Raw genomic sequence first — 16770 nt, 5'->3', positions numbered from 1 at the left:
AAATATAATTTTTGTTTGTGTGAGGGAAAACACGGCAGTATTTTAAAGCTCCAGTGAGTAAAAATTAGGTGAAATTACTTTAGATTGAGCAGAAGTTGAAATTAAAAATGATTATACTTATACTTGAGCCTTTAAAATGTAAATAAGGAGCAGGGCAAGCCCTACAGAGGCGGCCATTTTGGACCAGTCATCATGTAGGGGATTTATTTCTTCCTTTACACGAGTAGAATATTCCTAGCAAAGTGTAAGTGGAGTTTGTTCAAAAGGCGTAACTAAAGCGGCAGTTATCGGAGTGGTGTTGGTATCGACAGATGCTCAAATATGAGATATTTGAAGTTTTACGATGTCGTCATTCCTCGTCTTAATACAAAAACACGCAAAAAGACATTTTAGTATGACTCGTAGAGGTTTGTATCGGAACATGTGCTCAGCATTTGTGAATAAATGATTTTTGGTAAATGATTTATGTAGATGCGAGTGAGCTTTTATGTCCTCAGCATGTAAACGCTTATTTACAGAGAAAAATTAAAGTCACTTTTTCTGTTTTTTATCCTTTACAGCAACTCAAGTGTTGAAAGACGCAGCAGTTAATACCTAGGATAAAAAATCAACTGCACATATAAAAATCTAAAGGTTGAAGAAGTGACCGTATAAAATGACACTTGACGCTGAATTGTCTGAAAACAAAAGAAAGGCAGTCTGTCACTATGTGCTCCGACTTTTCAAGTAATCCCAAGACTCAGTAGGAGAGGAGAAAAATGAAAAAGAAGATCCAAAGAGCCAGTGTTTGTTTTCTCTCCGTTGAATCAGTGGTTCTTACTTTCACCTCCACGGGTCACGTGTCCGTCACCACCGAGGACCGGCGTGGTGAAGAAAAAAGTGCACAGAAGAACAAAGAAAAAGAATAAATACATCCCAGTGTTTTTGCTCACGACGAGAGCTTGGAGTAGCTTGGCGGCGAAAACTTGCGCTTCAGGTATTTGATGATGTAGAGAGGAAGACAGCTGACCAGAGTGATGGCCGACACCTTCCACAGGAAAGGCCACGTCGTGATGAAGGACAGGTCTGAGAGGAGGAGAAAGAAAGACGCTGCTGAGTCACATGTGTCAGCATGACTTCATTATGTAAAATGTGTTAAAAAAAAAATGATATGAAGAGTCACGATGCGGCTGAAAAAGTCATGAGTTCAGACCTGGTATTAAAGCTGCAGTACAGGTTTGTTCTTCATCAACAGAAACGTCATCAAAATCATTTGTTTTCATTCTGAAAACAGGCTCCGTCAAGCAAAACTATTAGACTGATAGAGGGAGCGTTTGTGTGTATACAGCAGCAGAGCAGAGCAGGTGGAGACAAGACGCTTCATGTCATCAAACTCAGATTTGAACAACTGTTTTTTTTGGTATTTGAATGGACGACAATCGTTTTGTTTTTGTTTTCCATGGCATTTTGGATTATTGCTAGGGAAATTTCAAATGGAATTTTGCCCCGAGCCTTTGCTAATTTCTGTTTCTCAAAAGATGTCTTTATCCGCACAAAATGACCCTAAAAGATCCTCATGATCACTATCATGATGGGAATAATCCAAACAATCTGAGGTGTTGCTATGACGTCATCGTTTATCCAAAGTAGCATTATTGGTTGCATTCATGAAAACTCAAAAACAGCATTTCAGTGCTGCCACAAGAATATTTTGGTGAGTGCGACTCCTGGAGCTGAAGACATTAATAACAGGTCTGATTTGGATCAGTGTTTGTTGCAAAATGAAAATTCACAAAACAGTGGAATAAATGATCTAAACAACTTAAAAAAAAAAAGAGAGAAATAAATAATAAACTAAAGTGACAACCCTGGAACAAACAGACAAAACAAAAGCAGACAGACGGATGGATTTAATTGTTCAGACATTTGCACACCTACCAAGAAAAGCTCCGAGCGAGACCCTGCCTATGCCTGGTGTCAACGTACAGAAGCAAAACAAGCGCAGCAGAGACACAGTGAGTGAACACATAATGTTAGTCGTGAGGAGAGACATGAGAGAACGGAGGAGAAGAAAAAGACGACACCAATGTGCCAGAAGAACATCACATCAACGTTGACACAAAATGGCTGCAGTGACGAAAACTACGTTCTTCCACCGTCCTCAGGAAAATTATCATAATAAGTAGCATTTATGCAATACTTTCATAATCAATTTAACTTAACAGACACTGAAAACCACATTTTGTTTGAATTCGTTTGCTCATCAAGAAGCAAAAGGTTCTAAGAGAGTTCTCTCTGTTCTAGAAAACCAATCAATCAATAAAGGAAATAGAGTAATCCATGTTATATATGAAATATACAATATAATAAGCAACACATCCACGCAGACATGATGATAATTCACAGAGAAACATCGGAAAGTAAAGGGTCAACACATTGTAAAGTTATTCATTAGAAAATATAACATATAAAACCAAAATGTGGGGACCCAAAAATATTCTCTTGAGACCCGTCTGTGGGTCCCGACCCAGTGTTTGGGAATGACTGAACAAAATGACAAACATAATCAACAGTTTTGGCCGAAATACTAAGTTATACAACACAGCTCTTACTTATTTATGACTCTTCTTTCTCCTGTAAAAAAACAAACAAACCCCTACAACTACTTCAAACCCAGAGAGAGAAAAAAAAAGGCAGTACCTACCGAAATACTCGTTGAGGAAGGCGAGAGAAGCGAGGTAGCTGCCGAGGCTGAGGAACTCCGCCACCACCATCAGCCAGTGCCAGGTGCGGATGGTGAGCGCCACCATCAGGAGCTCCGTCAGGACGAGCGCCGTGAAGGAGATGGCGACCACATGTACGAACTCGGACTCAAAGAGCAGCAGCGCGCCGTACATGAGGATGCCACCTGGTGGCGCCAAAGGACACAGTAAAGATGAATCGGCACTTCTACGACTACCACTATGTTAGTTTGTCAGCAGAATCACGCTGAAGAAGAAATAAGACGCGTGTTCCAAATGTTATAAATAACTGAAGGTGTTTTGTCGTGGATCCTGTTTAAAGGATTAATCCAGCATTTTTAAAAAGGAATCTTTTAGGGCTTTTTCACCTTTATTTGACAGGACAGAGACATTTGCATATAATCCTCAAGAAATAACTTTGTTTTAAGAGAGACAAGAGGATATAATATAAGAGAATATACAAAATACACATTTTAAATAAACATAACAAGGATGATGAACAGCAGTTTAATCCAGGACGGTGAAAAGGTTGTGTTTAAAGCCAGAAATATTCTTGTGCCGTACTCAGAACATTAAGAACAATTTATAACACAATATTGTGTAAATATTTGGTGACGGGATGAAGCAGTTAATAAATTAGTTGTGTAAAAGGAACATATAAGTTTATACTTCTGTCCACTCCACGTCTATGTCTATAAATAAGTGGCTTCCAATGAATTTTTCAGATGTGAGCAGACACATAAGTATTCAACCATTTGTTGTTTTTCAGGTGTGTTTTACCCCAGCAACTCTGATTCAAAATGCTGTATTCCTTAAATGTGAGTCTGAAACTCCCATGCTGGACTAAAGTATCTAATAAGAAACCTGAGGCGGGTTCTACCTGAGAACATTTGAGTGGAACAGTTTGACTGAGACACTGAGGTCAGGATTTGTGGGTCTGCAGATTAAGATGCACAATGCGCTCCAGTGTGTCTCAGTCTGTTAAACCTCCTTTCACTCACTCTTCTCTCGGTGCCAACTGTACGATTTTATCACAACGCTACACTAATTGAGCTTAATAGACTATAAGTGATCGCATAATTGTGTTTTTCATAGCGCTCGCTGCCGTATTGTGCATTCCTGCGAGTCAAACTCTCCTGTCAAATTGGTGCCTGGTATATTTTCCATATCGTCTTCATGTTTCTTTCTTTCTTCTCTCTCTTTTTTTTCCCTCCCCTCCCTCTCTCACAGACGTGGTATTGGCTTTAATTAAAAACCTGGAGCTGTCAGGAAGTCACGCTCCAGCTGGAACATGGATCTTTCTCACACTCTTGCATGGCTTAGCGATTACAGAAATATCGATTTACTGGACGGACAAAAGCCCACATGTGGAAGTGGATGGTGGTTGGAAACCTAAGATACTGAGAAAGTGAGTATCAGGGAGTTCAGATGGGGCCCAGGGACGGCGGTGGAAGACGTGGCAGAAACGATGAAGCCGTGGCTGAGGAGCGGCCCTGACAGCTGTCATGCAACGCAGGGTCGCTATTTTAAAGCTAACATTACAGATTTTAAATAGCTCCAGTTTGTGTCGCTTACCTTGATAGATGCTGATTAAAACCCAGATGAGGAAAGTCTTGAAAGACAGCGAACGCCCCTTGAAGAAACCACGAGGAAAACAGGGTTTTTACACAGGGTGGCAGAATTCTAGGAATTTTTTTTTTTTAATTGGAAAGTTTTAATGGGAATAAATTCACCTTCTATATGTGTCGCTAGATTAGAGACAGAATATAACATTAAATATGATTATTAGCTATTGACAAACACTGAGCAATATTTTATCAAAAATATTAATTATACATTTGGTTATATATATCGACTTTAAAATGTAATACATGTATGTTAAATTATGGATATATGAGCTGGTTTTGTGTTTTTATTACATGTTATTTAGTAACCACATCATTACAAACACTTTTACTTAGAAATTATGTGAAATATCATCATAAAAGCTGTCGACTTTAAGCTCATTTCCCACATGTCGCAGACTGGACGCTCATTGGCCCACAGGTTTTGAAACCCATTTTTTAAACACTTAATGAGCTTTTTTTGATCATTCAAATGTGGTATTTACCTGTGAAGGGAAATAAAATAAGGATTAAAAAAAAAAAAAAAAAGCGGTACCTTAGTGAGGTCTTTGTAAAGCTCTGGGTAAAGCAGAGCCATGTCTGGCTTCACGTCTTGGTCCAGCACCAGGGAGAACACAGGAAACATGGTGTAGATTGTGGCGTATCTGCACAGAACAAACATTTGTATTGTAAAAAAATATATGAGCACACTGGGGTGAGTGCTGCTGTGAGGCTGACAACAGACAGGATCGGTTAAAAGATCATCTGAGGCATAAAATTAGTCATTTTAAAGAATTTAAAAATGTGGTTTATGTATCAAGATGTGACATTTATAACATCTGTCCATCAACAACACATACCCGACCATGAGGAATCCCTGGTACAGCGGCACGGAGGCAAAGAAGAACACGGAGGAGAAGACGGCCTGAGGAGAGGAAAAAACAGTTTGAGATTTATGAACTTTCCTGTGAAGAGTTTGTCTTGTGGCTGGTGTTTTAATGCTGTGCCCTGGTGTACCTGCATGGCGGAGATGATCATGCCTCGGTGCATGACAAACTGACCCAGCGCCGCTGAACGTTTGTAGCTGTTCCTGCCGTGAACCACCAGCAGACGACCGATGTGTTTGAACTGTGTGATGGAGAAATCTGCAGCCAGAGACGCCTGCTTTCCCTCCTGTTTACACACAAATAAACCAGTGTTTGATAATTTCACAGTTTAGGAATTTTTTATTATAATGTTTCATGATTGTTTCTAATTACATTAAACATGTTCAAAACTCTAATTTGTTTTATTGTAAAATAATAGTGTTCTACTGAATCAGTTAATAGAACAAGCTCATCACTAAAAACAAAAAGTAACTTGAATGTTGATAATAAAGGTAATAATTTACTTTTCCTTCAATTCCGATACCACAGTGTGCAGCCTGGATCATGCTCACATCATTTCCTCCATCACCTGCACAGAGAAAAACACAAGGTTGTCAGTGTAACTCACACTGATGATAATGCAGGTGTTTTTCTGGGACAACGGTGCCACCTTGTGGATTAAATGAGTAATACAAGTGGAACATTGTGCTCTTCGCTCCAGTCTTTGAATGAGCTTTTACATCTGCTGAGCTTTAAGTTCTTTGAGTGAAAAATAGAGTCAAATAGGGTGAATTGAAATGCTTTATTTAAAATAGAGTGTAAATATTTAATAAAGAGTAATAGGTTGACCCCCATTGGAATTACGAGTCTTTATAAATGTCTTTTAATATTGTGTCTATAGCTATATTATCTGTAAGCAACAATCAAATAATTAGGATTAAAACAATTAAAATCCCATTTTTAAAGGATGTCGGCTAAATATCGATATTGTCTTTTGTTTGATGTAACTATAAATGAAGATTAACCATGATTACACTTCATCTTACTGTAACTGTGTCGGGTTTGGGGTAAGTTTTGGTCAATTTCCTCACTCTAATCCACACAGATGTTTTCTGTTGTTGTTGTTTTTCTTCATTGCTCACCGATGGCACAGGTTCTGTTGTCCGTGTGCTGCTGCAGGAGACAGACGATCTGGGCCTTCTGAGTCGGGGAGCAGCGGCAACAGACGACCGCCGGACACTGACACGCCAACTCCACAAACTCGTGCTCGTAATACCGCAAACAAACCTGCAACACGTATGTAAAACACAGGTTTAGTTGCTCTTTTCATTCATATCCATTCGTTTGCCAAATATTTTAGACAAATTAATGAAAACACTGATTGTTTCCATTTAGCTTTCTTACAAGAGTAATAATCCAAATTATTAGTTTTTGCTATAAAAAGCTCTTTTTTTCCCTTCTTCTTGTCTATTTGGCTGCATCCTCAGCATCATCTGTTGTACAGGGAAAAGTCACTGTGTGCTATGTTGTGTTGTAGCACCTCTAAGGAGTCTCCCGAGATGACCAGAGCACAGTCGTGCTTCCTTCTGAAGGCGTTCAGCTCCAGATGGGCCTCTCCTCTGCTCGAGACCTGCTCGAGGGCCACACAATACAATTATCCACATGGAGACAGAGATACGAGGAAAACAGACGAGAGGGAAAGGAAAAAAAAAAAAGGCGCACCGGTCGGAAAACGTGGATGTCTTGGCTTCTGGAGACCAAATGGGAACTTTTGGCGATGCATGTGGCCGTTTCCAGCTTGTCTCCTGTCAGCATCCAAATCTAAGGCAGGAAACAAGTGAGCGTAAATATGGAGTGAAGATGTGACCTTTAAAGGCATCACTTTAATGAACAACAGCACTCTCATGAAAGGCTACTGAATCATCACTGCTCTATGTTTCACATTACTGACTGTATGTTTCCTCTGCGAGAACAAATCAAGTCAACTTTATTTCTAGAGCTTTACAGAGTTAAAGGCACAGCAACAAGATATAAAACGTAAAAACAATAAAACAGGAAAGAGTTTTAAGCCGGGTCTCACCTTGATGCCAGCGTTTCTGAGCAGCTCCAGCGTGGGCCTGACGTCGGCCTGGAGCTGGTCCTCCACGCCGGTCAGACACAGAAGCTCCATCTCCCTCTCCAGACTCTCCACCACGGCCGCCACCTTCAGCGCTCGGTCATGGATGCTCAGCTTCGCCTGGTTGTAGCGATTCTGCACCAGAGGAGAGAAAACCACGCGATAAAATAACACCGTTCTAACCACAAACATTTGAAAGGTTCCCCTCTTTTTTGAATAGATAGACACACTCTGGTGTATTAAAACTGGGGAAATATACTTTAACAACAAAGAAAATGATATAATATGTGATACAAGTACCTCAAAGTCCTGGTACTGCTCCTCAGAAAGAGACTTCTTGGACACAACCAGTGTCCTCAGTCCTTCTCTGGCCATGTTCCCACACTGTTAGAAACAAGAGAATAATGACAATAAACAACAAAAATAATATGATTGATAATAAAAAAGCTTTATTTCTTGGCTTAATCAGATTTTTCAGCTTCTTAAAATGAATATTTTTTTGGGTTGAGGACAAGAAGAGACACTTAGGAAACAGTATGGTTGTGAGGTTTCGGGGGGATATCATTACAATTTCATGAGACATTACAATTTCTACTCCTTTGTTCCAGTTTCTTTGCATCCTCACCATTTTTGAGGTTTAATAATGTTTTATTTATTTAATCTTTTGTTTCCCATGAAAAACTGAGGAACAATTCACATTCATGTTGGAACTTGGAGCTTTTTAACTTGAAGAACAAGCCAGCAATATTTCTCTCCTTGTTTCAGTATCAAACCAAGATTCACTGCCATCTTTCTTGGGACGCTTTGATCACTTTAGTTGTGTGTTCTAACCCTGCATTTCTTATTTTAATTTACTTCATAAAGTCTCATATTAGCCCTTAAATGCATTTTATTTTGCCCTAACCCAACAGTAAAATACCAACCATTTGTGCATTTTATCCATCATCTCACCCTTATGTGCAATAATAATAATATAAACGCAATAAAACTGACTTAATTCTTCACTTTTGTGTGTCTTTTCCCTCCAAAATCAGGTGTAAATCAAATATAGGGCAGATAAAGAGTTCCTCTGGAGCAGCTGCTGTATAAGTACATCATGTACAGTAACGTCAATATCTCCATATTGTTACCAACACCACGACCAATCAATATAGAATAACATCGCCTGTGGTGAAGAGTCAGAGGACACAGTAAAACAAAGGATGGCGGTTTATTTTTTTTTTATATATATATACTGTATGTATATGTATAACACGGATGATGGGCTGAATCAGTGCCGTTGATTGGTTATTGACAGGCAGAGAAAGCACAGTGAATTTGACACGGGGGGTATTTAGAGCCAACGGACATCATCGACACCGCCGCTGAAGAATATGACATACTGTAATTACTCCCACTTTATCTAGGTCACTAATTAAATCAAAAGCTGCCCCCGGTGCTAAATGACTCAATAATTGTCAATATAATTATGAACGTATGCACACGAGGCCGCGGAACCCTGATGTGGCCGCGTTAATCTCTGCATGGATGTCCTGATTAAACGAGGTGATGAACGGACATTTATCTGTTGGTTTTCATCAACTGCGCTTTTCAGTTTGGGCAGTTTTCATACACTGGATTTTTTCTACTTCACACTGTATAAGTTATTTATTGATTCATTTATTTTTATTTGATTTGATCTAGTTTTATTGTAATTTACTATTTCCCTGCTACTTTAATCCACATTATTATGCCTTTTAATGTATTTTAGTTGTGTTAGATGCATCTCATCGCCCTCATGTGTCTTCCTTCTATGCCTTTTATTTATTATTTCGTACAGCACAAGTTGGATGGGACTTTTTTAAATGTATAATGTTCATATGTTTGAAATAAAGCCTTCATTCATTCATTCTGCATCATTCCCACAGTGTATGAAAGTCTGAATAGAGTTGAGAAATTTGTGTCTCTGTTTCTAATTTTTCCAATAATTAAATTTTCTTCTCCATCTCCGTTTAAAGCACTTCCTGGTGCTGCTTCACAGTAAAAGCATCCATGACGAATAGATTTAACATTAAAAACACATGGTGCCTTTGATTGTGAAGCTAATTAGTTTTCTTTTCCATTTTATTTATCTAGATGACTACATGACTGCACAACAGTGTTCTCAGTAGTAAATAATCATAGAACAAACACACACAAATCCAAAAATCTGAAAGCAAACTTTAGGAGTTTGTTGAGTGACGATGGAGGAAGTGGCTGCAGGAATGTTAATGTTGGAGCCTTTACCTCTTCTTCCAGCCAGTCGTTGTACTGGACGATGCTCGCCATGGCAACATCAGCTCCCTTCATGTAGAAAGTAATGTCTCCCGTTGACTCCTCCTGAATCAAATCACAAACAACAATTAGAACAAGAACAGGAAACTGAATTTCCCCTCAAAAATCTCTTTTTCACTTTAACAAGGTTTTCTGCAAACGTGGCACGACTCTTGAAGAGCCACTTAAACCTAAAATGTTAACAAAAATGTTTTGCTTGTTAACGTCTACTGGTAATAAAGGGTTTAGCACTAAAAGGACAAACGGTCCCTTTCAGTGAAGACATTTTGACACCGAGAGACCACACAGAAAGCAGCATCCACACATATTATTGTCGTGTGTAAAGTCCACACCCTGACGATGATACCCATCCTCTTGCTCTCGGAGGTGAAGGGGAAGATCTGCAGGATGTGGAAGGAGAGGATCTGTCCTGAAGGAGTCTTCAGCTGCAGGGAGGCCAGGTCTCTGTTGACCAGGGTCAGGCCGACGCTCTCCGTCCAGTGCACCAGCGCCACCTGTGGTGAACACACAGACACAAAAGGTTGTTTTTTCTCCTCAGTCATCATGGAACAATTTGATGACAAAGTTCACTTAAAATGATGAAAAAGTTGACCTATTTTAGATGATCAAATAAAATAATATGACGAGAAACCTGGCAGATGAACATAGAAGCTTAAACAAAATGTAGGTACTTTACACAAAATATAAACACAATAAGGAATAGAACTTTATTGTCCACCAAATGTGGAAATCACCAAAATAAAAGCTGAGTAATGAACCCATATAGTGTCATATAACTAATTATGTGCAATAAATCTGTGCAACTTCATTGTTTATCTGTTTGCATTTAAATCCCTTGTTCCTTATGAAGCTGTAGCGTATGTTTTTCACACTTTATGGTCACATTCTATATGATTTTTATTGTAATATTTCTAAATATTCTTCTTCAACATCTTATTTTTATTTCAATTTGTTATCTCTTTTAATAACAGCTGTTCATTTCCCTGAATCCATGTTGCTGTAACACAATAATTTCCCATTTTTGGATCAATATAGTACATTTATCGATTTAAAATTACTGAAGAGGTCAAGATGCTTCAGTGCTTCTGTTTTTAATACTTTTCAAGCTGTTTTAAGGAATGACTTTATACATCAATAAATGGCATAAGTGTCACATTCAGCAAGCTGTGGAGTACTGTAATCTATATTTATACACTGTGTATATTATTTTGAGCTTTTCTTGTGTATTTAGAAACATTTTACGTGTTGTCATTACCTTTATTTTACTGGATTATGAGTGTGTAATAAAGTCAGAGTTGAATATAAACTGATTTAATCTGATTTCACTTGGCGCTGGAGGACGAGACATGAGAGAGTTGCGGAGTCTCCAGAGCTGCCGCTGCGTTCCTTTCTCATTCAGCTCGGCATAAAGTGTTTTTCTGTTTCTCTTTCCTCTTTCTCTCCTCAGCAGGAACTGCGGCCCCCAAGCGAGCGTTCAGCTGCACACGACTCAATTCTCAATGGGTTCATTTTCAATTTGCTCACTCAAAGGTTGTTATTATACTCTGACCTACAAATTGGAACTTCCTGGTAATACCCCGTCATTTCTCCTGCGCCTCCTTTGAGCTCTGTAAAAAAAAAGAGGGGCTGCCTATATTTGCTTTAACACACATCTGTGTGCCATTATTCTGGTGTGGGTGTGTGTGTGTGTGCGCGTTGCATGGCTACGCACGCAGCATGTGCTGAGGATCCTAAACCTCGCTCTTTAATCTACTTTATCAGCTCTAACTGAAACTATTTAAAGCCTTGTCAACTCGGATACAAACTGCACATGAATCACGCGTTACGACGCTAATAGAAAAGACTGCTGCCGACTACTTTACGACAACGGCAGACTGACTTAAACAACCCGATCAATCATTTCAACTGTGTTCACAATGTTCTAGTGATGATGTAAATCACGCTGGCAGCGCTGCCTTTATAAAAAAAAAAAGAAAAAAAAGTAAAGCATGTCATGATGAAATCAGACCCTTAACAGTTAAATTCTCCCTCTGTAATGATTAAGCGATTTAAGGCATACAAAACAGAAGAGCTGAAATTATTTTCTAATACTTATATATATTTTCCTGCCACAAATCGCCTGGGGACGGGGAACCAAGTGGTCGAGCATAAACATGTCCGCAGATCACAAACGTGGTGATAGTGGAAACCCTCGCAAAACAGAAGCAGACATGTGGAAACACATGATTTCAGTTTGTGGCAGGGAAATTTGCGGCAGACGGAAGCTTAAAAAAAACAAAAAAAACATGAAACGCAGTAACAAAACATGACAAACGGGCAAGAAATGAAATGATTATCCTATAAAACTGTCTTTTTATGTATAATTGTCTAAGGTTATTCTTTTACATGTTTTGATTGTTTGAAGAATGATTTCCTATATTCTGTAAACATGTGGCAAATTATAAAAGAAAATTAAAAGAAAAAGAGTTTTATATTGGGATGAGCTGATATGACGATACTCAGTATCAGTATTGGTCCGATACTGGTCAAAATCACTGGATCTGATATACAAAAATCCTATATATGCACAAATGAATGAGGGAGACTTGGGGTGGAAGTTACCTGGCTGATGAAGAAGAAGTTTACGGTGGGCTAAAGGTGGAGAAAGCTACGTTAAAAGATGCTCCATCCACGTTCCATACATAGACTATGACCTTTGTTCTGTATGTTGTTTTAATTTTTCACAGACGTTTTGTTTCCTTCAGTTAGACAGATATCGTCATTGTACCGCTATATGATTGATTATCACAGAATCCTGATATTATTGGTATCATGGACCATGTATTACATCGTATTATATAGTGAGGTCATCCTGTGATTCCCACACCTAATACCGATATCCTGCCAGTTATTATATTGTGCATCCGGGCTAATATACAATATAAATTATATTTCAACCTTTTAACTTTATGAAGAATGATCTCCTATAATCTGTAAACACATCCGTCAATTTACAAAAGAAGTCAAGAGTTTATAGGTGAAGTTAATCTTTCATCTTGATCTAGATACATTACTGATATAAGCTCAGAGTCATTTGGAATTAGCACAGGCTAAAGACTACCGTCAGTGCATTTACTGTTGCATCGATTTAGTCACGTGGATAAAAAAAATGCATCAGCAAGGTGTGCTTTGTGATATTCTGAAATCAATTTTATCAATGAACTTTGCATTTGTAGTTTAGGAAGATTTGTTTTTCCCTAACTTCCAAACCAACTGCCAGTGCAGCCCTTAGGCTCCCATAAGATAAGATTCCTGGAGGTTGGAACATTGTTTGAAGTTTATATTTTTGCTGTTGTTTACAACAGGAGGGACCTGCTATCTTACTAATATGCTGGTTTTGAGGCTTGTATTTTGTTGCAGTTTAGCCCTGAGGGGAAATATTTGTTCAAAGTTAAAAGAAAACTAAAATTGTTTTAAATAAAATTTAAATCATTATGGTTGGCATGAGAAAATCTGAGATTTTATTTTCAGGCCCAAATCGCCCAGTCCTCATTATGTCTATCTTTTACTTCATATATTAACACCGTCTTTTCCTTCCTTACAGTACAGACTGTGCGTCTGATCGACTCACTGAAGCTGCCAGTTCCGGCTGATTGTAAATGATAAAGCACCCACTTTCCAGGACGTGGCAGTCATTACAGGCTGCAGTCAACTGCTCCTCTGATATTACGAGGGTCAAAGGTCACAGAAGGACGCTGCTCAACTCTACTGTCACGTGACCCCTGTGCCGACCTCAGCGGCTGGCCCACTTCATCTCCTTAATGACGGCTCATTACATTAGAGAGGCAGCGAGCTGAGAGAGCAAACTGTTACTAAAGATCTGATGTAGCAGTCGATGAGACGGAGGACAGAGAGAGGGATGAGGAGGGAGGGAGAGAAAACAGAGGAAAAGAACAAAGAATGTAGTGGGAAAAGGAGGAGAGAGCTACAACAACAATCACAGACCCGCACCACTCATCGCCTCCCAGAGAAAATTAAATATTGATCAATCCGAGCAGTGTAAGACAATAGAGACGGGAGAGAAAAAGAGCGGGGATATAAATAAATATATACATCAGCTGGACAGGCAAAATGGAAAACAGAGATTTATCTCTCACCACCTTTTTAACTCCATTCTGACTGCTACACTTGGCCGGGCTCTGACAAACAAGTATGCGAGTCTCATGGAGGGTTTATGGAGCCTCACACGTAAGCGGGTGATAAATACGTCAACGGTCTGGAGCTGGGTGTGTATGGGAAGCGGAGCTCGCCTTCAAAACACACTTTAACTCAGACTTTCCCCCGTGTTTCCATCATATAATCACTATAAGCATCAGCCTCAGATTTCTTTATCCACTCTATACGACAATTAGGAGCCGTAAAAGCACCAACTCACAGTTACACTGAGAGTCGGCCTCAGGAGCGGGAGAGGAAGCTATGGCGATGCCTGAGGGGCTTGTTTTTGTGCTGCATTCTTCTTCTTTCAGTCAGAGCAGTAAATTCTCCAGCAGCAAATACACAGACAAATAAATGGCTTAACCTCTACGAGGGAATTCTTGACCTTTGACTTCCTGCTCATGAAATGACTATAATGACAAAACAGGGTTATTTAGGATCACCAATAAAACATTAAGAGAAGAGGGGAAAACAATCAGGTTTACTCCCATGACTCTCGGGTTACATCCGTACGGCTCCATTTTAGTTTTGAAAAGCATAAATTCTGCTCCGGATACAACTGATATTTCACAAAATAAAGACATTTGGTAATGCTGCCGGATTTGTTTTAGTTTGAAATCTCCAGGACTGAAAGAAAAGCTCAGTGGAAACTTACTTTCACTTTCACTTTCTAAAAAAAAGAAAAAAAGAAATACCTGCTCTGAATTTCCATCACTGTCATCGTGTTATGTTTCTTGAATGTAAGCAAACAACTTTAACAGAGAGAATCAACTTCCTGTTTACACCTCCACACACGTGTCAGGTGACATGTTTATAGGTTTATACATTTACATTAGAATGTGTTTTCTGTGATTTACCACATGCATTTACACACAGTAATAACCTACACTATTACTATGTAATCACAGTCATCCCACCCTTACTTCTAGCAGGACTACAGCGTCAGGTGTTAGCTGCACGTGAAGTCACTCTATTGTATGGACTCCTCTTTGCTTCTTGAAGCAGGGGAACTAGCGAAAAATAGCGGCAAAGCAAAGGGGACTGTGCAGTTTTGTCGCTGCAAATGCACCAAAGATCAAAAACTGGTTTGGCAGATCGGATAACAATCTGTGCTCAATGCATCTCATGCTAGTCGCTAAACGTTGTAAACATTATTTAGCAAACACAAAATAGCGTAACTAACTACAAGTCGACTGCTCACAGTATCTCAGATATCTACCTCATCAGGGCTGGACGCCTGGTAGGTGCGGTTGTCGTCGCTGAAGTCCTGGTCCGCCTCGGCCGTCTCCGCCTCTCCGTTCACGCTGCCGTGCGACTCGTAGACGGGCGTGACGTTGTGGCACAAGGCGATGGCCTTCACTGCCTCGTGGATGCGACTGCTGACGCTCTTGCGAACCTTGGGTGCCGACGCCTGGGTCTTCCGCGATGGAGTGACGCCACTGGTGCTGCTGCTGGGAGGCTGGGCTGTCACCTGGAACGACGACACAAAGACTGGGTCAGGAAATCACGAATAACTTATCAAAGGGAGCTAAAATTGCAGAAGTTCACATGATATATTTATAGATCATACTCGTGAGAGGAAGTGTTGTCGTGTCACTGTCGTTATCGTGTCATATCTGGTTTGAGGGCCTTTCACGTGTTCTGCCATCAATTTAAGTGTGAGCCGATGAGTGAGTGAGTGAGTGAGTGAGTGAACGAGCAGGCAGACTGCCCACTGTGCCAGCTGCATGTGACCGGGGCGACCCGCTCTACTGGAGCATTTCATTTCAGCTTATGATAAAGCTTCAGTCCTGCCGGGCAGAGACGGAAAGGACAGGGAGGACACGAGATGACAACCTTCATCAAGACCGATTTACAGATTTACTCGGACTAATTTAGTCTAATCTACATGGGAAACAGTAACCTTTTTAAAAATAAAATCACATCAATTAGCACAATTATTAAGATATACTGCAAGTTTGTTATTTCTGTGCTTTTATTTTTTGTTGTTGCTTGTTTTCCACCTGCTTTATATTTCTGGTATAAAATATTGCACAGCACAATGTAAAATGTGATGATTTTCTCATTTTTAAATGAATTCATGAATATTTCTGCCCAAATCTGTAGACATAATATTAGTTGAATATTAAACTGACTTTCTGGACAATGACGGTAATGTAAAACTTTACAGTTTTATATATAAACAAAGAACATTTACTTGTTTGTGTAAGTACACTTGCTACTGATTCAATTAATCAATTCAATTTGGGGAACTAAGACCTGGATGAATGAGATCTGCACATGAAAATAATACAAATTGGCACAGAAATAAATGTAAATGTTAAAAATAATAATAAAAATATTAATACTTTTAGGAGGAATTTATTTTCCATTAGGGGTGATGCAAGTAAAACTTTGCTAATACTAATATCGGCTGGAATATTGAAATACTAGGTTGACAGTAATTGTCTTTTAAGGATAAACATATCACACGGGCTGAGAAAATAGTGAAATAATGACATATTTGAACGCCTCATTCAGTTCAGTTCTTCAAAGCTTCTAACTAAAGTAGGAAGATGTAATCAAAGTGAAACAGTAACGTCATCATGTGTGCTGTGAACAGAGCTTTGAAAACATGCTGAGTGTGTCCAAGAAACTAAACCTGCTGTTTTAAGTCTGTTCTACGTCATAACGAAGCATTAAAAGACATGAATTCAGCTCTGACAAGTGAGCACATGGAGGTAAATACAGCACTTATCTGGAGGTAAATACAGCACTTATCTACTGTATGTAAAGTTAATTATAGAAATGTAAATGACATCTTTACACTGCTCCAGTGCTCCAGTGCTTACTGCTCCAGTGAAGGAACGTCTAATTTTAGCTTTTACTGTGATGTTAACATCTTAAAATCACACGTGTGCTACTGCGCTGAACATGTCAGTTAGAGTTAGAATCTGCTCGGCTGCGCAGCAGTGAAG

At 39.3% G+C, this 16770-nt stretch overlaps 1 protein-coding gene across 2 annotated transcripts in view; it reads right to left on the bottom strand.

Moving 5' to 3' along the window:
* Nucleotides 1–928: 928 nt before the first annotated feature.
* atp9b (ATPase phospholipid transporting 9B) overlaps nt 929–16770 on the bottom strand; it is a gene marked incomplete at both ends in the record, with an annotated part of 40868 nt that continues 25026 nt past the window's right edge. The window contains 16 exons of one of the 2 annotated variants that reach the window (XM_083899955.1): nt 929–1065; nt 1918–1950; nt 2684–2887; nt 4296–4353; nt 4881–4989; nt 5185–5249; nt 5342–5497; nt 5715–5779; nt 6333–6477; nt 6731–6820; nt 6913–7011; nt 7271–7441; nt 7607–7690; nt 9572–9664; nt 9952–10113; nt 15033–15284. In XM_083899955.1, coding sequence (XP_083756081.1) covers nt 929–1065; nt 1918–1950; nt 2684–2887; nt 4296–4353; nt 4881–4989; nt 5185–5249; nt 5342–5497; nt 5715–5779; nt 6333–6477; nt 6731–6820; nt 6913–7011; nt 7271–7441; nt 7607–7690; nt 9572–9664; nt 9952–10113; nt 15033–15284 — 1923 coding nt within the window. The remainder of the gene's footprint in view (nt 1066–1917; nt 1951–2683; nt 2888–4295; nt 4354–4880; nt 4990–5184; nt 5250–5341; nt 5498–5714; nt 5780–6332; nt 6478–6730; nt 6821–6912; nt 7012–7270; nt 7442–7606; nt 7691–9571; nt 9665–9951; nt 10114–15032; nt 15285–16770) is intronic. The other variant, XM_083899956.1, reaches the window with a different exon arrangement.

Source organism: Microchirus variegatus (assembly GCF_963457635.1).
Source record: "Microchirus variegatus genome assembly, chromosome: 13".
NCBI classification, from domain to species: domain Eukaryota; kingdom Metazoa; phylum Chordata; class Actinopteri; order Pleuronectiformes; family Soleidae; genus Microchirus; species Microchirus variegatus.
This window is presented reverse-complemented; position numbering and strand designations above follow the sequence as displayed.